Consider the following 23863-nt stretch of genomic DNA (forward strand, 5'->3'; position numbering starts at 1 on the left):
ACTTACTTTGATATACACTTTCAACTATTTTTGAGCATGACAACTGCAGAGAGCCTTGAGAATCAGCAACTAGTGCTAATCTCTGAAGGTCGCGATAGAAACAGTATCAAAAACTTGCTAAAAAAGAATCATGGCAATTGATTATTTTGCCAGTTCTTTGGCACTTTACATAATTTCATGCAAAAAACAAAACATTTTAGCAATTTTCAATTTTTACAACAAATTTGTATTGATATTTTTGTGGTACATTGCGGCTGGAAAGGCATTTACATGTATTCAAGTTAGAATGTGTTACTAAATAGTACCGGTATATCAGATCAACAGAAGAATGAAGGAAACAAATAAGAACCCTGAATTTTCAGCTTTTATTCAGGTACAGCAATAGAAAAAGGACAATGCACTTAAGACTTCCGCCAATAATTAATTAGATTAAAAGGTGCAGATTCATGTGCATAACCTACCTGTATGCCATCGAAACCACAGTACTCCCTAGCGAGCTCTAACAAAGGGACCAGTGCTTGCAGTAAGAGGGTGGTACCACATGTCTTCAAAATGAAACGTCTCTTGGAGACAAACATGCTACTCTCACTGCAAACAAAACAGGTAAATATTAAAATACAGTACAGAATATGCAAAAACAAATGCATACGTTCAGAAACTTAACGTTAAAGTATTGCAGTGTGTAATTGTACACTTTGATGAATGTCTTCATTGTGTTCAACACTGAACGCAGAAATTAATACATATAAGTAAACCCCGATAAGCCCTTTTGGTACTTAATCTCCGTTCTAAATTCACACATCAGGCCGTCACCTCAACAGCCCCCCATTTTCTTGCCCAGCTAATAAACATGGCCACATGATTTGAATATTGCTCACTTATTGAAGGATATCTGAAAATAGTTTACCGGCAATTTGCCAGAGGTACTATAGTAACTTCCATAGAGAAGATTCTTGGCTTGTTGAAGGTGAACACCAAGGATTGGGGCAGATTATGAGCGTGAAGAGTAGCCCTAAATCAGTGATGTTCAAAAGCTAGGGGTAGGCTACCTGTGACCCAAAGTCTTTATGTGCTTTTTTCAGCATATGTCCCAGGATGTGCCATGAGAGAACTTGGCTAGTGGGCAGAGGGTGCACAACCGATTGCTGGAGCATAGCTTATCGTTATCCGCAGGAGATAAAGGAGAAAACCAAAGGGCAGCTATGAAGATGCACCATGTGTTAGTATGTTTTCCACAAGCACTTGTCGTTCATATGCAGGGTCCAGTCACAGAACCACCCAGTTGAACCTTCGAATTTAAGGCACTGTAACTGGCCTTTCTCGCCTTGAATGCATGAAAAGAATTCTAGGGCACACCAGCTCAACCTTTGGTACATTAGTACTATCAATAATACATGATCAATGGCGTCAAAAGAATGACCAGTCTAGAAGCACTAAAACTGATGCTTCCCTTTGATAGCATCGAAGTCACGAGGTAGGACTTCTGCTTATGTGGGGAATCAATGAGGGAATGGAGGAACTCGAAAACAGGCACATGCAGCATTAGGAGCAGAAGATCAAGGCTTGAGTGGCGGGATGGATAGTCAGGTTCAACCTTAAAGAAGTCCATAAAGTAAGTTTGCGCACCATTAATCCTTATGTAGCCTTAGGCAATCAACTAGCAGAGAACAAAACGCACTCGTCAAATAAAATGTTGCAACCCACGCAAGTTCAATAACTGCAAATGTTTTCATTGGAATAGAGTATACTTGGCCAACTGTTGATTGCACATTTCCACAAAGGTTCTTACAGGCTCAATTCAGTTACACCAAAAATAGTATGGGAAAAAGTCTAATACCTTGGGGTAGAGAAGTGGCTCACTAAGGCAAACTCCACCTTTAATGCAAGTGAGCACAGAAAAAAAGAAACTAAAAACCCAGAAATATTAAAGCATAGTTATGTAACAGACTACACAGGGAGTGGGTTTTCCTTTCTGCTTGTATACAAATTAGGGGTCCCAAGAAGGTGATTTACAAAAGGAATAGTTCAGGACACAACTGACGCAATATAAATGGTTGTAAAAACTGGAGTAAATTGGTATCTAGAGTAAGCCAAATTGAGGGGGAAGCAGGGTATTTGTTGCGTTTGGCCAACTCTGCCGTCACTGACTTATCCAGACAACCAACCACTGAGTCCTTCAGCCTACAAAAAAAGCAGCTGTGAATTTGGTTTCAAATGTAGTCTCATGAGGTTTCAGGGAAAACTATGCCCAGGTGGGTACCACATCAACATTTTGGTGGCTGCTCGAGTACTTTGGACTCAAAGGTGATACTATTAGGAAGCCTTATAAAATACCATATTCAGAATTTCTCTACTGGTAGGACCATATCTTATCACACAGTGAGAGCGGTTGGGCTTGTTTGTTGCTTTGGCTTTGAAATAGTTTGCCTTCATGACTTGGCATAATTAATTCCCTCAAAAATGGGTAGGAATTGCTTTCATTACATAGGGAGACAAACATTCAAACCGAATAACTTTCATGCATTTGTCATCTAAAGAAAGCACGATTATGAATAGTAGGTCTCTATACAGTAGACAACTACAGGGTGCCAGCTGAAAGCCAAATATGGCACCTTTGGCAATAGTTACCCAGCTCTCAGTGGCAGGAGTAAATCGCTACCTTTTTCGAATCCTTACTGACAGCTGAGCCACTAACATTTATTGGTTCAAAAGGATGACTGATGTGCCAAAACAGTATTTAAAATTCCATGTTACAGGTCATGCCCTTTGTCTTTCAAGACTTACATGGGGCACAAGTGTTTGTCTTTTATTAGGCTGCCAAGCCTAACCTTAGAGGCATATGCTATGCTTACCAGTTAACTTGTGTGCAAGCAATTAGATTATTAATTGTTGTAGGCGATTACCCACCTCAAGGAATAATCACAACCCAGGTCAGGATGAACCTGCTAAGTCACTACCAGAGCTCTACAACCAGCAGCAACAGGACAGAGCAGAAACTTACAGTAATGTGTAAAGTATTTATGCAGTAGAAAACGTGAGTAAGTAAATGCAAAACAATAAAAATCCTTAACTAGATTAAAGAACAGTAAACTTTCATAGCAAAGTGACTCCAAAATGCCAATACTACAATCAGGGGAACCAGGAATATGATTTTTTTTAAGTTCTACGTAGAAAAAAGCCAAAAGCACAACTGGTAGCGGATTATGCTAAACAGCATTCTGACAGGTCAGACAGTAAAGGGTAACTATATAAGCTATGTTCCTTAATAGTTATTAAAAATCGGACCACCATTAAATGGGATTATTAATCATTTCTTTTTCTAGATTCCAGAAGATAGAGTTTTAGGATTTTAATCGGTACTCTATTTTTTTTAACAAACAGCTATACCTGCCTTATACAAGAAAATAGCATTTGGGTACTAATCACAAAGGACATCTCAACATTGAATTTCTACATGACACTTGAAATACCATACACCCTGCCAGGTGGCCCACAAGGCCTACACAGGTAAGACTAGGGGTGAAAATTGAAAATGGAAGTTTTGACTTTATGAACTGGTTTATTTTGAGAGATCGTACTACAGTTTTTACATCTTTACAATCAGACTACAATGGTAAGCCAGAAGCCATGTTTACACTACCACTGTAGCATGTGTAATAATCGGCTGTACAGTCCACTATTGACATTTAACTTGTAGGCCATGAAAAGTTTTAAATCATATATTAGGGAGATCTAGCAAAGTTAAGTATGTCAATTAGGAGTCCATCAATTTGACCATTTTAGAAGGGGGTTACAGGCACTACTACTAGTTAGCTGGATTAAAGTGCAGAGTCCTAAAGCTAGTAAAATATTGGGCAAAAATATGGGATATATCACACAAAAGATGGACATTTCCTACATTGCAGAAAGCTAGCCACCATACATACCAGTTTATTACTAAATCTATTTCAGTATCCAGTGGACTGACTTCTGCCAATGCCCCTAAACTACTTAAAAGGTCATACTGCTACATTACGGCTCTGCACCAACATGTATAATTGCTTTTACTTTACTGCCTAGTCAAACACATTTACCATTTCTTGCATGGTACAGTGGACATCACAGCTACCTGAAGGAATAGCAGCAGACGTCCCTAAGCTGGTGGAATTAAAATCCTTGTCAATTTAGGTATCTTAATTGATCCAATGGAATTAACATAGGGTTGCATAAACCTTCCACGGTATTCATATGACATTCCAGTGCCCACTTGTCATACCTGAGCTAATAGTCATGCCATTTTGTTTTATTTGGTCACAACTAAACCTATGGCTGGCCTTCCACACTGAAAATAATTAAAACAGGAATTGGTTCATTTCCCATGTTCATGGTTCTGAGAGGTTAAAGGGAAGTTATCTAATTTTCTGCATCGGAGAGAAGTTGTCACGTTGACCACTTCTCCCAATGCCCAAATGTTACTCCTGGCGCTACTAGTGTGGTTCAGTATGATTGGGTTCCCGCTGGATTCAGAAATAACAGTATTATATTGTCCATTGCCATCTGCTTTATAAGTGCTAGGAAAGATTTCAGTGCTAGGGCAACTGGCTCAAATGAGGTACAACTGTGCTTCTACAAATGTGCACGTGTGAATTTTCAAGATGAAAATGAAAGTATGCTGTTCAGGACCTGCTAACACCAGGGTATCCATAGTGACATCTAAAAGGCACAAGGTGCTGCTAAGATTTATTTTCACTATAAATTATTTTTCCACTCAGCAAAAGTAAAGTTTCCTTAGTAAGGTACATTATATTTGGAAAAAGAACTAGGAGCTCAGTTGGCGTTTTTAGTGATGTCAAAAATGGTCAACGTTTCTTCATCAAGAATGAGAGCAGTTTTTAGTTTTCTTGCATACGTTTGGGATACTTGCAGATAGATACCTCATCTACAGGAAAACTCCGGGTAGTTGGACTCTGAATGTGTGGTGGGAGAATATATAATCAAATCTAAATCTACCCTGCCTTTGTGTTTTTGTGGTGTCTACGACCTGATCCACAGCAGTACAGCCAACATGTAAATCTTTTAGCCCAAAGGTCTGCACCTTGGTTGTAGATCTGGTAGATGTCAGTGGTGGGACAGGCTGTGAAATAGGATTCCCACCAAAGGAGAAGGAGACCAGGGTGGGTACTTTAGCAGCTTCTCTGGACAAAAGGCATCTAGTTTCAACTTGAGGACTACTGCATGGTGTAGACCAAGATATTTATTTATAAAGTTTTCTATAGCGCGAACTTGATCACGAAGGATATCAGAGCGCTTTACAATTTGAGGCAATTAAATAACTTCCCACCCTATTCCCCTATACACCCGCATCCCACTATTTTATTTATAAAGTTTTATATAGCGCGAACTTGATCCCGAAGGATATCAGAGCGCTTTACAATTTGAGGCAAAGGTAACAAATCAGCGTTGGTTCCCGAGGATCGAGAATCATTTCAGAAACTCTGGGTTGAAATCTTATGACAGCCATTTATTTGCTTTATTCAATGTTCACATGCACACTGAGAATCATTCCATGTTTATTCAGTGGGGCTATGTGTATCCACCTTCGTATTTTTAAGGTCTCGTTGCGCGCTGCTTTGGAGTGACTGCTTGGAACCACTCCAGCCTTTTTTGGAAACTCGTGCATGTTCTGCACTGTTTCCAATCAGCACTCGTGCACGTATGGCGTTTACCTTGCGGGAGCGCGCAGCGGCGCAATCTGTTTGCGATTATAGCGATTGCGCTTTGGAAACCGCAAGGTTAACACTGTACAACGTACCCAAAAGTCCAGAGTGCGCTGCCTTAATTGTTTGTGCCATACGTTCAACTCTCGACGTATATATATTTGCATTTATATAAATGTGTCTGGACTTTTTTGTCATGTGCGTATGTAGGGTGTGTGCCCATGTCTGTGCAGGAGTATTTACTATGCATCTCTTCCCCCCACTGTGCGGATGCGAGAGGGTCTTGGGAGCCTGGCCTGGGGCTTCATCAGAGCAGATGAAACCCTCGCAGGTGTCTGACCACCCTTAGAAGTCACCTAGGCTACCTCCATGCAGTGGTGGTCTCGTCATCCCTGCGCTGTGTTAGGCTTTGGGGCGCTACTTGTCCACTGGAACTGCAGCAGGTGCCAAGCACCCAAGTGGCTCATCCGTGCCTCCCTGGCACGCCTGGAGCAGTGCGTGAGCGCAGATGAGGGCTTGAGCTCAAGGTGCTGGAAAAACACTGGGAGAAGGCACGGGTATTCCAGTACGAGACCGAAGAGGCGACCCCAGGAGTGAGTCCTCTGGCCAGGGTTGGAGCAGGGAGTTGAGAACTACTCCTCCAGGTTGGGCCACCCTGTACCCAGGCTATAAACAGCGCCCAGAGGCCACTGAACAAAAGCAGCGCCGGCAGGTGCCAGGCCCCCATGCCAGCCCTGGGGGTGCCAGCTAGTGCGTGGGGCCTGGCAGTGCATGGCCAGCCGTCCTGGCCTCGGGGATTGCCCCACTGGCCGAATGGAGAAGCTTTCACAACTGGAGAAGCACTACGAAGGGGATTTCTGCTCACTGACAGGGGATTTCTGCTCGCTGACAGGTGTGGGTGATGCAAGGGCGCGTCACTGACGCCCAGGGCCTTCCCTCAGAGGCCTGGTGGTCACAATCGTGCACCAGCGAACATCACATTCCGGTGCAGAACGTGTGTGATTCCACACAGGCCCAGTCACTTACTTCCTGCTTTCACGTTTCTCTACAGAGGGTAAAGATAAGTTTCTCAAGTACACAACTTCCCTGTTTAGGATCAGCAAGGGCAGTGCCTGCCTCCAGGGGTGCATTAGTGCAGTGCTACTTCACAGCGCCTGCCTTATTTATGTAGCGCTGCGAGGAGGAAGGTGCACGTAGAGCACTAGCCCCTGTCCTTCACTCTTCCCGGACTCTCCCTCCTTAGAGCCGCTTCACTCTGCCTAATTTGCACAGCTTTAGGTGGGGCGGGTCCTGCCAGGTCTCAGCCCAGCACTCGTTAAGCTTGGCCTTTGAACAGCTCAGTGAACCCTGCAGGAACCGGTGTTGTGGCGCAGTCCCTCGGAGTGGCTCTTTTACCGGATGTTGTGTCTCTAGTGCTTTCATCCGGTGCATCCCCCTGTACGGGGAGAGCACCGTGAAGTGATCGCCTCTGTTTATAAGGGCCACGATTGGGCGCTCTGGAGCATGGCTGCGGGTCATAAGAGTCTAGGATACATGCCCATCCAATCCCTGGCCTCGCTGAGGAGAGCTCGCAGCGATGGTCACCCATGTGCTACTGTGTAAAGGGGTGCACAGAGCTGAAGGAGGTTACAATGGTGGTAGAGAGGGGGTGAAGGGGTGAAAAGCCGGCAGGAGGACAGCGTGAAAGACGGTAAAGCCAAGTCGATGACGTGTGAGATGCAAGATTCTGGAAGGGTGTGGGAGAAAAGGGCGCGAGATTGCTTCCTCTGCAGCCTCTCATCCTGCTAGGTGCTATGTGAAGATTAGGGCGGAGTCACTGGAAAACTCCGAAGACCACTGTCCAGTGACCTTTTGTAATGCTTAAGTCGCAGTCTCACATTTGCAGAATGATTGTTACTCGTTTATCCGTTACTAATAAGCACTGGCAAAGCCAATAGGTCTAGCTTCTTTTAAGGCACATGTTCGCTATTCTGTGATGTATCAGGGTTGGATTGGGATTAAAAATCAGCCCGGGAAGGCTAAAAAAGCGGCACACATTTGCAAATTGCCTTTTCGCAAAACACTGCTTCGGCGACATTTTACAAACAAGCATTGGTATAGCCAATAGGTCTCGCCTTTGGGACCTTATAAGTGTTTAGTTATCCAGTACAAACTCCTTGGTGGAACACCAACTGTTGCATAGCTAAACACTTATAAGGTCCCAAAGGCGAGACCTATTGGCTATGCAGATGCTTGTTTATTATTATCTTTCAACATACTCATTCAGTGCCAAAAAGTCTTCTCTTGATCTTGAAGCAGTCTGGCTAAGGGTTGATATAGTTTGAAATTGCACCTTCCTCTGCAGGGAAGTCGGCACTGGTGGCCTCTGCAGAATCAAACTTTGAACTCTTATGTGGGTCTTGTGTTCTGTGTCTATACTAGAGAGAATATCCATAATGCTGCAGCAAAACAGATTTAGAATAATGCTGATAACCCAGCAATGCTTAGTGTGCAATAGTTACAGGTAAGGGCCAGTCATCTTGAATTCTGCGTGGGCCATTAAGTAGAAAAGCTTACACTATATTACTGCTTGGTTTCTGTGGTCCACATTATGCAGTATCACATCTACAGTACAGGAGAGCATCGGTTGAGCCTTATTTTTCCAACTGGCTCCAGGAATCTCCAGCTTGAACAGAAAAAAAACATGTGAATATTTCTAACACCCACTTCTGGACACATGAGGTGTCAAACTAATCTAAGATCAGCAATGGTCCCTTTACTGCATGCATTAGTAATGGTAAAGTGAACTACCTCAACAAAACCCCCCCTTCAGCCTTTTTAACTCTGAGGAAGGGAGAACATAACTGCCATTTCTCATTTAAATGTTACATAAACCATCTTCCACCCGACCCCTTAGTTTAATACGGAGTTCCATAGTAACACCAAAATAAATATTTTTAATCAGTCAACATGGGAAAGCAACTATAAATGACAGTGTACACCTGTGTTAAGACTTAACATTTCAATATGTCAATTGCTCTCATACGGAAAACACTGCATAACCACCACTCAAGGAAAATTAAATGTAATCAGCCAATAAAAATCGCGACTGAGAATTAAATAAAACAGGGCATCAAAAGCTTGCAAGTAAAGAAATGTGAGATGACAGATAACCGATTACCGTCCAACTGCCCTAGGGTCTCATTAATACCCCCCTTTAAAAGTGTGTTTTGCTATTGTGCGCTCAGCCATTAAATACTTCTTCCAACCCAAACTTTTGTGATTTGTAGACTGAGCAGCATAGAACTTAAAATATAGGATTAAACTTCTCACCAGGATTTACACTATTTGCATGCCTCGAGCTAAATGTGTACTCTAACTATACTTTATATGATTGTGTTACAGCCATCATTTGAGGGGTGATCAGCGATGTCATAACTGATGGGATTTACATATCATGGCAAGATGTTATATGAGGTCATAAGCAATGCTTGGCAGAGGGGGAAGTTCTAGTTAGGTCAGTAAACTATAGCAGGTGAACTTGAGGGGTGTTTTTTAAATACTAGTTTTTACCTTATTTCAACACTTAAGTATAATGTCACTAACCGTTTCTTCAGTGGGGGGGGCGTGGCCGACTGCACAGCGGAATGGCCGCTTTGAGCGCACTCCGCCGGCCGGGATTAAAACCTCAATAAATCTTGCACTTCGGGTGGGTGCCGAACTGCCCAAACCCACTCTATGCAGAGCTAAGACTGTGGGGGCTCTGATGGAAGAACTACGGTGATCTGCCGGAGTGAAGATCAGGAGCCGGTGAACTGCACGCTCGGTGGAGCTGCTAGAGGGGCGTGCCTAAAATCGAGCCCGCTGCGGCTGGAGCGTGGGCCCAGTGCCGATGCGAGGGGTTCCATCTAGCCCACAGCGGCTGTATCTGAGAGGTTATGTCCAGGAGCCGGGACGTGGAGATTTGCTGAGAGCCTGTGTGCTCATGTGGTGAGAGGGGAGCTGTGCTGGAGGCATTCACACGGGTCCATCTGCTGCACGGGCCCAGGCGGAACTGGAAATCGAGCCTGCGGCTCATTGCGGGCCTCGGGCCACTGCCGGTTGCTGTGCAGACGTGAGCCTACTTGCCGCTGGTACCCGACCTTGGGCTCAAAAAAACTAACTAATGAGGAGATGAGGAAAGCCAAGCGCTGCCCACACGCCCCAGCTTTGTGAGGAGAGACTCTGTGGCTGGCTGAAGCCCTGCGCGTGGCTCCCCGGCCGCCATCTTGGGGATAACTCACGCAACACTGCTAGCCACTGCTTGGGCAGGAAACTTTGAGATACCCGGGCTGACAGTCGTGAAGTGCAAGCGATATAGGCTGGTAATTGCTGGGACTGTAGCAGACCCGGGGGGGGGGGCAGATCTAGTTGCGACCGGAGGAGATCTGCTGTATATTTCAGACGTGAGCACCGTGTTCTTATACAAAATTGCTGCACTGAATCCATGCTTCTACATTTGCGCCCTTGGACGCTGTGGCGCCGGCCGCGGCTAGTGGACCTGACTGAGTGGGAGCACCAGAGGTGATTGGAGGTCTGAGTGGCCCGGTTGTGAGTTACAGGTGACGCCACAGGTGTTTAATCACGCAACTCTCTCGGACACGAGTGATGCAATCCTTGCCAGAGTGGTGCGGTGACCTTGCACAACGCGGAGGACGGTGTGGAGACCACGGGAGGTGGCGTGACAACGGGGAAGTACTGTGCACTGGTGACAGAAGAGACACTGCAGCTTCCTGTGTGGTCGAGTGAGTCCTGATCTGGGTTCCATTGTCACGTCTCTGGGGCCTCCGCAGCCGTGGGCAAACAAGACGCCAAACAACCAAAACTGACTTGAAAACAAGCCCTCCACCCGCCATGCGGAGACAGAGCATGACGCGCTGGCAGAGGGTCAACAAGACTCACATGCTGAAGACCAAGGGGAGCATCTGACATCGCGTATGCTGGAGATGCGATCTAGCCTCCAGAATATAGACACTAAACTGGACACCCTGACTGCACAACTGGACTCAGTCAGGTCGCAGGTGTCGACACGAGACACGCCTTGATGTCTTGGAAAACCGTCACACAGAGTATCACTAGTTCCAGGTGGAGACAAAAGGAGCAGCTGGTCCACATGCACAAGCTGCTGGAAGTCATCAGAGCTAAGCACAATGACTTAGAAGCTCGATCGAGACGCAAAAATCTCCGCATCACTGGGATTCCTGAGACAGCCATTTCTAAAACGGAGACCTACATAACGGAGCTATTTGACCCATCTTTCCCAGTTTTTTGTGGTAGAGGGCCCATAGATCATTGGGACAAAAGCCTCTGTCTATGCACCGCCTAGGCCTATCATAGCGAAGCTCCTCAACTATCCTCAACTATCAAGATAGAGACTTTGTTCTCCGGATGGCCAGGGAGAAAGGCAAGATCACGCACAAAGGGAACAACCATCTCCTATCCTGATTTCACCCCGGCGGTACAGGCGGCGCAGCGATAATATCTCCAGGCAAAACGAATCCTATTGCAGGCACAGATGCCGTACTCACCGTTGTACCCATCCAAGCTAAAAGTCTCCTTTGGCAGAACCTCCCACTTCTTTAGAGACAAGAAATCTGCTCTAAAATTTGCAAAGCATGTGGGAGGGAAGAAGTCGAAGGGAAACCGGGAGGTGGCGGGGATATCAGGAGACCATCTAAGTGACAATGACTAATCTGGGTATCGCATGGTCCATATGCTGGTTGCTTGCACTATTAAGATGTGGGACTTGTGCTTTGTCGATTTGTGTCTTTCCCAGATGTCTTGTTGCTCTATATTACGTTATTTGTTCTGGATTTGTATGATTGTGGTTTGGGGCAGGTGGCATCCTCTGCAGAACTCCCGGCCACCTTGTGCAAAGCAAGGTAGTTGGCCAGTGCTGCTGCGCCCCCAAGGGAAGAATCCCAGTTCTAATGCATCTATATGTGCGTTTTCTTTTTTCTAGGGTGGGTATACTACAACCTGATTGGGGGGTTGGAGTGGGCGTTGGGGGGGGGGGCCCGGGGTTGTTTCATCATTTGCCAGTATGGATTGTACTTTGGTAGCTAATTTCTGTCATGCCTGGTTGGAGTTCCAGAACCGTGGGTGCATATACAATAGGTGTGTGTGTGTGAATACCTTACAAATGTCTCTTAATTCGCTAAACTGCCTTACTTTGAATGTTTGTGGGCTAAATGATGGTAGTGAATCACAAAGAATTGTACTTAGTCTGAGCACTGCTTGAATTTAAAAGAACGTTTTGAATGTGTTTTACTGTGCTCCACGGCTTTCTCCCCACTCTGGAGAAACGGTAAAATGAAAAAATAAGCAAGTCGTTCTTTGGCTTGACTCCTTGGGCACAAGTTCAGGCTGGATCCCCAGCTAATAAATCTCTTCAGTTAGATTATTTCGTTTCAGAAGTATTTTATTGTTTGTTTGTAACATTGGCCCTTTAAATATTTAGATGAGCACATTATCGAGAGACCATAGCACATTAATACACCGGCCCTTTAAACTCACGGAGTATTCCACCTCCCGGCACCCTTAGCTAGTAGGCGTATGCGGAAGTCCTCCGCGAGCAGTCTTTTGAGCATATTTTCCCGCCCGCGACTGTGTACCTACAGGTCGGAGTTCAGCGGAGCAATAGTTGAACCAGGACATGGAGCTGTTTGAATAACGGTAAGCGACACATTGTTAAACCGCGTAACGTTAAAGAAAAGATATTGTACCGGGAGAGATTGCATCATCCCAACTTAGAAACAAAGGCCACGCTATTCACGTTATGATAATCCAGTCACTAGCGAGTTGATATATGCTACAATGTCTCGTGTGATGCTCAGTGGGTAATGAGATTTATAGAACCTGTTTTATTTGAGAACGGGTATGTAGTTGAAGCAGGAATCACAACGTATAATGTTTTTGTACAAAAGGTGAACTATGATGTTTGAACAAATGTTTATGTTAAATGCTATGTATTAGCAGAATATTGTGGGCGATAGGACAGTGGTACTAATGAACTTCATTTTTGATTTACAGACCCCTTGACAAAGGCGCTATTGCGTCGAAATGCATTGGGAGGCCACTTTAACGTATAAACTATAAAAAATGCATAGAAGGATGGAGTTATTGCAAATATAACTACACAAGTGACAAAAACTCGAGTGTAAGATTGTTATGGAAAATAAGAATTATAACAAACAATAAAATACTTCTGAAACGAAATAATCTAACTGAAGAGATTTATTAGCTGGGGATCCAGCCTGAACTTGTGCCCAAGGAGTCAAGCCAAAGAACGACTTGCTTATTTTTTCATTTTCTAAATGATGGTAGGCAATTGAGACTGGTTCATGCTTATTTATCCCGCCATGTTGACATGTGCATACTGCAGGAGACTCATTTGAACGTTACGCCATCGCAAATACTTCTCCATAGTTGTTGGGGACTCTGCAGTCTATTCTTACTACGCAAGAGGGGTTTCTATTCTGCTTAAACAGGGTTGGACTGGAGGGAGGGGTTCGTACGCGGGGACCCAGAGGGCAGGTACATTTTGGTACAGGGGTTGCTATGTGGTGTCTATAGCTATTGTAGCCATCTATGGCCCTAACGTCTATTCTCCAGACTTTTTTGATACGGTCTGGTCCCAAATCAGGGCGACTAGCTGAACTACTATATTACGGGGAGGAGAGTTCACTGCTATCCTAGATGACGACCTGGACAGGAAAGGAGCCGCCTGCAACTTGCTTCCAGCAGCTAGCGCCGCCCCGAGGGCGATAGTGGATGAGGGGGAGTTGGTTGACATGGCACGCCAGACACCCCTCACTCAGGGAGGGGACCTGTATTTGTGATCACCACAATGCATGGTCCCGTTTAGATCACTGGCTGGTGTCCCGGGATGTCGCTACTTGGGCCACGAATGTGGAACACATGCCTAGATCACTGTCTGACCATTCCACTGTCTGACCATTCTCCATGTTTCTTGAAACTATCGATCACAAATTTGCTGAGGCGTGCCTTCTCCTGGCGCCTCCCACCGCATGCTCTCCTAGACGATGCCTTTATGGATGAGATCCGGTCTGATATAACTGAATATTTTGTTCTGAATACAGGCTCAGTTGACACCGAAGCTTCACTTGGGAGGCTTTTAAGGTTGTAATTAGAGGCAAATGCAGCGCCAGGAGCAGGAGGGTTGAAGGCAATACGGGGCACGCTTGTCTCCATAGAGGCTAGTAGAAGGGCACTGGAGGAGCAATTATACGAAACTAGTGGACTGGAAACCACTGGCCTGCTGAAGGCCAAGCTGCTGGATTCTAACGAGGAAGCGCAGCGTGAGGTTACATTTCTGGGTAAACACACAGAAGCGAGGAGCTACGGGGAGGGAGACAGACCAGGCTGCACGCTGGCTAGTATGATAAAGCCACCCAGATCCACAACATACATTCATGAAATACACACCACATTAGACATCACAGTCAGGGGCAGGAGGAAATTTTGGCTACATTCTCCGTTTTTACTCCCATCTTTACACTGCAACGCAAGAGACCTGCCCCGAGGGATTGCATTCCTTTATGGACTCGATTGCATTAGCCTGGTTCAATAACACCCGCAGAAAATATATGGATCTCCCATTTACTGTCGAGGAGGTCACCCAGGTTATAAAGAGCATGCCCCTTGACAAGGCCCCCGGCCCTGACTGTCTGACCACGTCCTTTTATAAAACCTATGTGGAAGAATTGGCGCCCGACTGCTGGCGGTGTACGAGGAAGCCTTGGAGGAGGGAATACTGCCCAATACAATGAGGGAAGCTGTAATTATCACTTTGTTGAAGCCCGGAAAGTCAGAGATGGAAATGGACTCTTACAGACCACTCTTCCTGATAAATGTTGATGTTAAAATACTAGCAAAACTGATTGCCAATAGGCTGCAGCCTCTGCTACCTATGGTTGCACTCCCTGACCAGTCAGGGTTCATCCCGGGGAGATCATCACATAACTTACGTACCATCTTTTCAGTTTTACATTATCTACACCCAGAGGTTCATGCTGCTGTGGTGGTTTTAGACGCTACAAAAGCGTTCAATACACTAGAGTAGCCCTATATATTTGCCATTTTGGGCTGTATGGGTTTTAGCCCGCTTTTCATTAATAGAATACGGTTGCTCTATACTTACCCCAGCGCCCGGATTAAGGTGAACAGGCTGCTGCTCTGATCCCTTTCCTATATCGCGAGGCACAAGGCAGGGATGTCCCCTCTCCCGGTTATTGTTCGATATAGCAATGGAACCACTGGCCGCCCACGTCCGACAGCATCACACGACCCGAGGCATAGGTTTCAGCTCAAGGAGCCTCCTGATATCCCTATATACCGATGACGTGACCCTTTACCTTGTCAACCCGGAAGATAATATGGAGCCAGTTTTGCGGGAATTCATTCGCTTTGGGGGTTTGGCTGGGATCTCTGAATTGGTCAAAATCGGTGATATTCCCCTTGATGGAGAGTACGCTGAGGGTTGATTCCGAATAACCCCTGAAGTGCGAAGCAGAAGCGGTCAAATACCTGGGCATATGGATCAGCCGAGATGCACAGGAAATCTGAACAATGGAAGAGCTGTTGTGTGGCTAGAGGAGAAGGTCAAAATATGAACAAACTTGCTGCTGTCCCTAACTGGCAGGCTAGCCCTAGCTAAAATGGTCATTCTGCCCAAGTTTTTATATTTGTTTGCTAATATCCCGATTCCCCTTACGTCGCAGTTTTTTTTAACTCTTAAGTCACACCTCAGTACTTTGGCATGGGCGGGTGGACAGGCCAGGGTATCTTGAGATATATGGAGACCTACTGGGTCAAGGAGGCATGGGTGCCCCGGACATGCGTTTGTACGCGCTCAGGCCCAATATTTGCATTTCTGGGTGCATCCGACGCCCTTCCAACCTCACGTAGCAATGGAACAGGATGCTGTTACACCTGTCCCTCTAAAGGTGGCTGTCGACCAGCACATAGCCCCAGGGAGGACATAGACACCGCGGGTACATTGAGATGGGCATGGGAGGAGCTGCATAAAAGGGCAGGAGTCCCGATATTATATGCCCCATCGATATCGCTGGCACAAAACCCACTGTTGCCCCTTATTGCGGATGGGATTAGCAAATCCCTAGTACAAAAATTACATCTTCATACCTTTGCTGATCTGTTTCCCGATGATGAGTTTAGGCCCCCTCCATCTGCAGACAATGGACAGACTGTGCCCTTCGCTGAGCTTTTCTTGTATCACAAACTCTGTACGGCGTGTAGGGCTCTCAGCAGCAGTTTACTGTCGGCTCCCGCAGTGCTGCCCGCATTGGATAACTTGGTAGGTTCCCCATCCCCCTGCAAGTTGGCCACAAGACTCTACAAACAAATGCAGAACTCGGCACCATTGGTAAATCCCAAGTCAATGCAATACTAGAACGACCTGCCAGCCACGCTAACTGAAGCACAATGGGAATTCTGTTGTGGGCAGCTCACAGAACTTTCTCCAAACTATAGGTGGAGGCTGATCCATTTCAAATATCTACACAGATTCTATAGAACATCCATTAGTTTACAAAGGAGGGGGCTCAGAGAAAATGAGGGCTGCTGGCGCTGTGGATTTTCCCATACCACGTTTTTGTGGCATGGGCCTGTCCGGCACTCACTGACTACTGGTCTAAAATCTTTACCTCAGTGACCAAATAGTGGGGCGGTCTGACATCCCATCTCCCACATTAGGTTTATTGAGATATGTTAAAGACACTCCGCCAAAAACACAAACTGCACGCGCTGCTTTTATTATTTGCCAAGAGACAGGTGGCGGTGTGTTGGGGTAGGAGGAGGGTGCCATCGGTCGGGGATTGGCTGGCCGATGTAACATATGGACACACAACTGACAACATTCTGGGAGCTCATGCCACCCACCCCAGGCCCCGCGACATCTGGGAGCCTTTCCTACAATGGGCACAGATTCAGAAGGCTGCTGCCGAGTTGGAGACGGAGGCACAACCATGCGCTAGATAGTGGGTTTACTGGGCACTAAATGACCTGTGACAGTCCTTTATGTATTAATAGGTGGTGAATTTTGATGTATATTTATGACTGCTTGGACTATGTCTTCTGTGGTAACGGAATGTCTTGATTTCGGACACTTGTGTATATATCCTAAATTGTCAACAGCCCCTGAAGTCACTTACCTAATGTAAGCTATATTGTTGTATGCACGAGGGACCCAACTAATGGGTAATGTAATACTGTATGTTTTATGATTGCCCCAAAATTAAGGATTGACGTATCATACTGGCGGGTTATGCTGTTGGAATGTTTTGTATTTTAACAAAATGCTAATAAAAAAAAAACAGTGAAATTAGGGCATGTGGAAGAGTGTGTATGGTAGGCTGAGCAGAGAGATATGGTAAGGGGACACTGTAGGTATGCACATTTCTCTCAAATATTTAGCCCTTTAATACATTATGCCTTGAATGCCTAAACACCCTTAACTCGCATTTCAACCCTCCCATTTCATGCCTGCATTAACATCTCAATGCTTATTTACTTGAACCTGTTCTTCAGGAAAAGCTTTAAATTCAACTGCTCCTATTGAAACAAAAAATGTGTTCAGGAATGCTTTACTTTTGTTTGAATACAAACTATTCATATTCTACTAGTTCATTAGACCTCAGCAGTGACCATGCAGTTGCTTACTAAGGAGTTAACAGAATGCTGCTGATTTTGAAAGTTTGAGTCTGCATATTATACTGATCTACCGGAATGGAGAATGACATTTGAGAACTCAGAACATGTGACCTCACCGTAGCTTTTTAGAGCATCAATTCATTTCTGTAACAAAGGAACCTCTTTATTTACTGCTGTATACTCTGCGGGAAATTATTTCAGTTTTACAGCTCTGATTTCACCAAGGCGTTCATGTGTGCTAGCTACACTCAAATAAAGAACACTAGTTGTGAAGGCTTCAGGTATGCCAGCCACACTTGTCAAATACAGAATGTTAGTGCCATAGGTATTCATTAGCACACTGTGGGAGGCTACAGTAGCACACTTGTGAATCAACCGACTGCTGATAGCAGACTTTAGTCTCACAGCTGAGAGAAATAGTGTAAACTTATGGAAAATATTTTCTCATTTCAGCTTCTGGAGTACTTTCCATAACCTCTGAGAAAATCAAGAGGAAAAAAAGTCTCAACCGTGGTTCAAATATCCGCTAAGAATAAGCATTTTTTTCAAAGGGTAAAAATCACCTTCGAACACATCCTAAAATAAGTATGGTAACATCAACAAATTATATATTTTGGCTAAAATCTGTTATCACTGGTAGTATGTGCTTATTGTATAACCCCAAAAGCAGGCTCTCTACCACGCATTTCAATGATACTATTGTCCCCAAATCCAGTAATGGCAGCCACAACATAATTGTGATTGTTACGGAGATGAGGTCGATGAACTTTGTTTTTAAAAAGTTAAGATTAATCAAACTGTGCAAAAGTTATTAATGAAGCAAACAAAAAAAGCTCTTGTAGAAACTCAACTGCACAGTGGTGATGGCCACTGTGTAATATATATATTTAGGCGAAAAGATATATACACAGCACACGACCCCTGAGAGTAGAGCGTTCCCAGGTGTGGACCCCCCCAGTAACATTTAAAGCGCCAATTTCCAGTTCGCTGTACAAAGAGAGCACGCACATTCCCAGCACTAAATGTGCAGTTTATTGAGCAGAACATGCTCTACACGTTGACACCAGAGTGTCTTGTTCTAGAGAGCGTGTTTTTCCTTGGACAGCAAACTGGAAATTGTTGCTTTATATATACACACAATATATATATACACACACAAACACAGCAGCCAGAGGCGCTAACTTGCCTGAGGTTAGTTAACCTCTATGCAAGCTTAAAACAATCTCAGTAATGCTGTGCACATGTGCCCGTGGCACTTGGGAGGATAAAACTCGACACAGTAAGGCTCAACCATACCCCACAGCAAGTAAAAGACAGGCGAGTTATAATGTATACTCTGCTCTTTGGTGATATTTAGATTGTAACGTGCTCTGAAGGGGTGAAAGTAATTAAGCCTGGACCTATATGTAGCATGTTTAACATTTGTATCAACATGTCCCCGAAATGAGAACGCTATTCCGTGAGTAATTAGTGGTTAACAATTTTATAAAATCGGCTGAGGGTCGAATTAGCAGTCGTCAAATTCAATAAAACCATTAATGTGAAATACTATGCTAGATGACTTGTAAATAATAATACGTGACAAATTGCATAGCTTACCTGAGTACATAAGCTTCCTGCTTGTCAGTTTTTGTCACACTTATGATCAAACAATGCACATTCTCCAAAAGTTTGTCCCACTCAAACCTAGAAAAGACAAGACACAGTTTAGGCCAGACTTGCAATCACTAACCTTTTGTTGTAAAAAAAACAAACACATTTGATACCAACTCATTCAGTAATTGTGAACTCGTGCAATCAAGCTTCCAATGATGAATAATAAAATGCCACAAAAAATCAGCAAAGTCGTCTTGGAAAGGTTTGACACGTATGACAGTGAAAGGTGTAGAATATGCAAATAACTGAAATGTGTGAATTTAGTAGTGGTTTGAGAGCCACCAACTTTAAATCAAAGGCAAGCAGACATTTAATTTAATATCTAGATCAAAGGCGTTTTCTTCAACTTGACTTGTAAGCAAACGCAAAGAATGCTTAACTGGAAATCCGTACAAGATGCCCGATACAGATGACACTAAACTAAGCAATTAATGTCTGGAAAACAACACCTGTGGAAACAACTGGTTTAATTCAAGTTCTAATGTAAACAACTGTAAACGAACGAGTCATTTTCAGTAACTGAAAAGGTGGCATCTATCTTTTGTACTTCTTTCAGCAGCTTTCTAAAGTACTTGTGACTATTTGTGCATTGTTCTTTATTATACATTTTTCTTTCGTAAAAATACATGGGATAAGTACTATGCTTCTTCAACTTTATGTAGTATGTATCTGTGTCTCTCTCTTCGGGTTGGCGCAGAGCACTTCTGTCAAATTTGTTTAACTGCCCATCACAGGAAAGCTTAAAGTGCTCAAAGAATCGCAGGGCTCCCATCGGTAAGTCACGTGTGCAGATGGTGGGTAGCCATTTCAGAACTGCTGCCCAGCTCTGCTGTTTTCACCATGGATCGGATGTGTTTCAATTTAGTGGTACTCTGCTGTCACAGGACATGCAGCCAGGAGACTAATCCTCCTCATTCTTAGTGAGATTTGCTTTTTTAACCCCTTTACTGCTAGCCCCCCCCCCCCCCCCCCCCAAGCCTTTTTTTGGCTATTTGGGGCAGTTCCTGCTTAGGCCTCTAACCTTTTGACCACATATGGTATCCACGCCAAATTTGCGTCCGTTTTTTCCAACATCATGGGGATTCTAAAGGTACCCAGGGTTTGTGAATTCCCCTTGAGGGGGCCCAGAAATTAGCCCCAAAAAAGCTACATTTTGTTCTTTGGGTGGAAAAATGCGAAAAAAGGCTACAAATTAAAGTGTCTGGTTTTCCCCTGCAAATGGTATCCAAAAAGGGGTTGTGGGGCTGAAATCTTCCCAGCTTTCAGGGACAAGCAGACTTGTCAGAAAACCAACATTTTTTACACTTTTTTGGCATTTTTCTGGGACATTGCCTATTTGCTATTTTTTGTGCTTTCACCCTCCTTCCAGTTAATGGTAGAAATGGGTATGAAAGCAATAATGGATCCAGGAAAGCTATACATTTTGGAAAAGTAGACACAATTCTGAATTCAGCAAGGGGTCATTTGTGTTGATCCTTAAAGGTTTCTTTATAGAAACTAACAGTTAAATGTAACTTCTAATTATGACAACTCTTTGAAAGCAATATACTGTTACATCCGCTGGACCTTCCTGGTTGTGGGGATATATAGGACTTGTAGGTTCACCAAGAACCCGATGAACCCAGAGCAAAAAACTGAGCAGATACTTGCAATGGCTTTTATAAAGTGGCTATTGACCTCACACATCTGCACACAGATCACCGGAAACTAACAGACCACACCACTACCTTGGAATCTACGCTCGCTGATATCAAACCGCAGGTGATACAATTGTATGTGTCTGTTGGGGCTGCTGCAGTCACACGATTACTTGATGCATTGTGGGGATTGTCTTCAATTAAGATAGGTACGTGGAATGTGAGGGGTCTGCATTCGCCGTCACATAGGTATCACATCTATTCATACCTCAAGCTACATCATATACAAATTGCCTTGCTGCAAGAGACCCACATGGCCAAATCAGAGATAAAATGCTTGCGCTGGCGCAGCCAGTTATTTGCCACAGGGTACTCCGCATTTGCACGAGGTACACTGTGGCGCCGCGGCCAGGGCGACTGACGCTGGAATCTGGGGACCACGGTTCGATCCCCGGCTCCGACGGCAGGTTAGCCCAGCACCATGTGACTCTGGGCAATAGCTCGCTTAATCTTCCCGACGGCCCCCAGCGCCTAGAGACCCTTACGGGTGATTGTGCGCTTTACAAATGTGGACTTTACTTTACTTTACTTACACTAATATGGGTGAGGGCGGGTGTTCCATTCACAATCACACAGTCGCTAGTGGATGCGGAGGGGAGATATGTAATAGTTAGAGGAGCTCTGGACGGCCAACAAATAATGCTAGCATCAATATATGCTCCTAACACGGCACAGGCTGCATTCTTTGACAGGGTATCACACATACTTGCACCTTGGCAAAACATCCCCATGCTTTTAGGGGGAGACTATAACAGAATCCTTGAGGTGTCACTAGACCGTTCCTTCCCGCCCCTTCCGGGTACAAGTACGCACCACGCTATGAATTGGGCTGCACATTGGCAATTGAAGGATGCCTGCGACAGTCATCCCCAAGACAGGGTATATTCTTATTCAGGAGCCCACGATCTGCAAGTACGACTGGGCCACTATATGCTCTCAGAAGAGCTGCTCCTCCAGGTATTGGCGGTTTATTATTTAGGCCGGACGCGCACTGCCCATAACCCGCATGTTTTGGAGGAGTCATGGGAGCGCCCCCGCCTGCCGATCCCAATCTGGCGACTGCAACCAGACCTTTTACTGGATGAGCCCTTCCGGGACTTATTAGCTGGCAATATCCCTCTGTATTTTGAGGAGAATGCTGGTACAGCCACGACGCCTTTGGTGGAGTGGGACGCGTTCAAAGTTGTGATAAGGGGGACTGCCCTGGTGAGCAGGCGGGCAAGCGACGACAACTGGAAGCAGATCTTGCCAGCCTAGAAAAAGACCTGCTTCAAGGGGAGGGTGAAGCATTTGAGGGTAACACTGGACCTCTGGGATACCTCAGAGACGAACACTCCAGACTACTAGATAGTCTCCGTAATTTAAACTATACAGCACGTTCAGCGCGCACCCATCACATGGGAGACAAACCTGGTAGGTTGCTATCGTGGCTGATACGGCAAGACATGGCTACTGCACCTGTGACAGCGATACAAAATGCACAAGGCGTCATGGTGCATACCCAAAAAGATATACACTGCGCTTTCGAGGAACATTACTCCACAGTATACAGGTCTTGCTTGACAGACCCGGATACAGATATACAGAATTTCCTATCCATGCTAACGTTGCCACAGCTAACAGATTGTCAGCAGGAAGAAGTAGGTGCTCTTTTGTTGCCGGAGGAAATAAGGGATAGTGTTTATACTCTTGTCGAATGGCAAGACACCTGGTCCGGATGGCCTGCCGGCTGAATTCTACAAGGCATACTCAGTGGTATTAGTACCAGAACTGTTAAGGGTATACGCAGCAGCGCTGGAATATTCAACACTTACCCCCACACAAAATGAGGCAACGCTGGTTTCTCTTTTGAAGCCAGGCAGGAACCCTGACTCCCTGAGATCTTATCACCCATTGGCTCTGTTAAACAGACTATAAAAATGTGGCCTCGACTCTAGCTAAACGTCTTGCTCCGTTTGTGCAGACTCTGGTGCATACCGACCAGAACGGATTTGTACCTACTAGGACCACCTCATTAAATATTCGGCGATTATTCCGGGTCCAGAAGTATGCCACGGAACACTGGCCTAGATCTGCCTGTCTAGTACTGGACCATGAGAAGGCTTTTGACTCTGAGTGGCCTTATCTTGCAGCGGTCTTACGTAAATATGAGCTGGGGGATGACTATCTACAGCTGGTGCAATTATTGTACCAACGACCCACAGTGTGGGCTCGCACAGGCAAGCTCCTATCAGATGAAATTAGGGTGAGACAAGGGACCAGACAGGGATGCCCTCTGTCTCCGTTACTTTTCTCTCTGGCTATGGAACAGTTAGCAGCTCTCCTTCGTGAGGGGGGCGCGGAACGGGACATCCCCTTAAGCGATGGACTACATACAGTGTCCCTGCATGCGGACGACCTGTTATTGTATATACAAGATCTTCATTCTGAGCCACTGGAGATAGCAGCATTGTTCTGTGGATTTGAGGCAGTATCGGGTCTCAGGGTAAATTGGGCTAAATCGGGTGCTTACTCTTTCTATGAGGGTTTAGCTGCTGCCGCTATAGCGGGACTGTACTTAATTGGTATCCAAACACGATCAGATACCTAGGTATATATCTTTGACTGATACTGGAGGGCAATTTTTTTCGTGCAGTTTCCTCAATCATAGCACAGATGCAATTCTGCAAGTCCTTGCCACTTTAACCAAAATGATGGTCTTGCCCCAGCTATTATATTATTTTGCGAACCTCCCGGTGTATATCCCACTGAAGCTCTTCTGGGAACTAGAGGGGATGCTCCGTGGCTTGATCTGGAACGCAGGATGACCTAGAATAGCACTGCAGAAACTATATGCATCCCCGGAAAGTGGCGGCTTAGAAGTCCCTCAACTGGAATTCTATTATTTAGCGGAGCAACTACAGTGGGTTGAAAAGTGGGTCAGTGGTAAGAACCTGGCGGACACGGCAACCGGAGAAGCGATCTGGACGCAGGCCCAGATCTGTGGATTGTTTTACCCCTTGGGAAATACCCCTCGCCCGACGCAAATAAATGTCGAGTTGGCTCACAGGGGGTTTCAGGAGAAGCCTTCACCTCACAAAAGATATACTCCTATATGCTAAG

The 23863-nt window shown here is 45.2% G+C and overlaps 1 protein-coding gene across 3 annotated transcripts in view; it reads right to left on the bottom strand.

The window, feature by feature from the left end:
* The window catches only part of AMD1 (adenosylmethionine decarboxylase 1), a 137608-nt gene that overhangs the window by 95802 nt on the left and 17943 nt on the right, over positions 1-23863 (bottom strand). The window contains exons 2-3 of one of the 3 annotated variants that reach the window (XM_078649162.1): positions 19008-19094; positions 462-588 (exon numbers count right to left, since the gene is read on the bottom strand). The exons of 1 other annotated variant lie outside the window; for it this stretch is intronic. In XM_078649162.1, coding sequence (XP_078505288.1) covers positions 462-588; positions 19008-19094 — 214 coding nt within the window. Of the gene's footprint in view, positions 1-461; positions 589-8252; positions 8343-19007; positions 19095-23863 lie in introns of those variants that run through there. One more of the 3 variants, XM_078649163.1, reaches the window with a different exon arrangement.

Source organism: Lissotriton helveticus, chromosome 6 (assembly GCF_964261635.1).
Source record: "Lissotriton helveticus chromosome 6, aLisHel1.1, whole genome shotgun sequence".
NCBI lineage: Eukaryota > Metazoa > Chordata > Amphibia > Caudata > Salamandridae > Lissotriton > Lissotriton helveticus.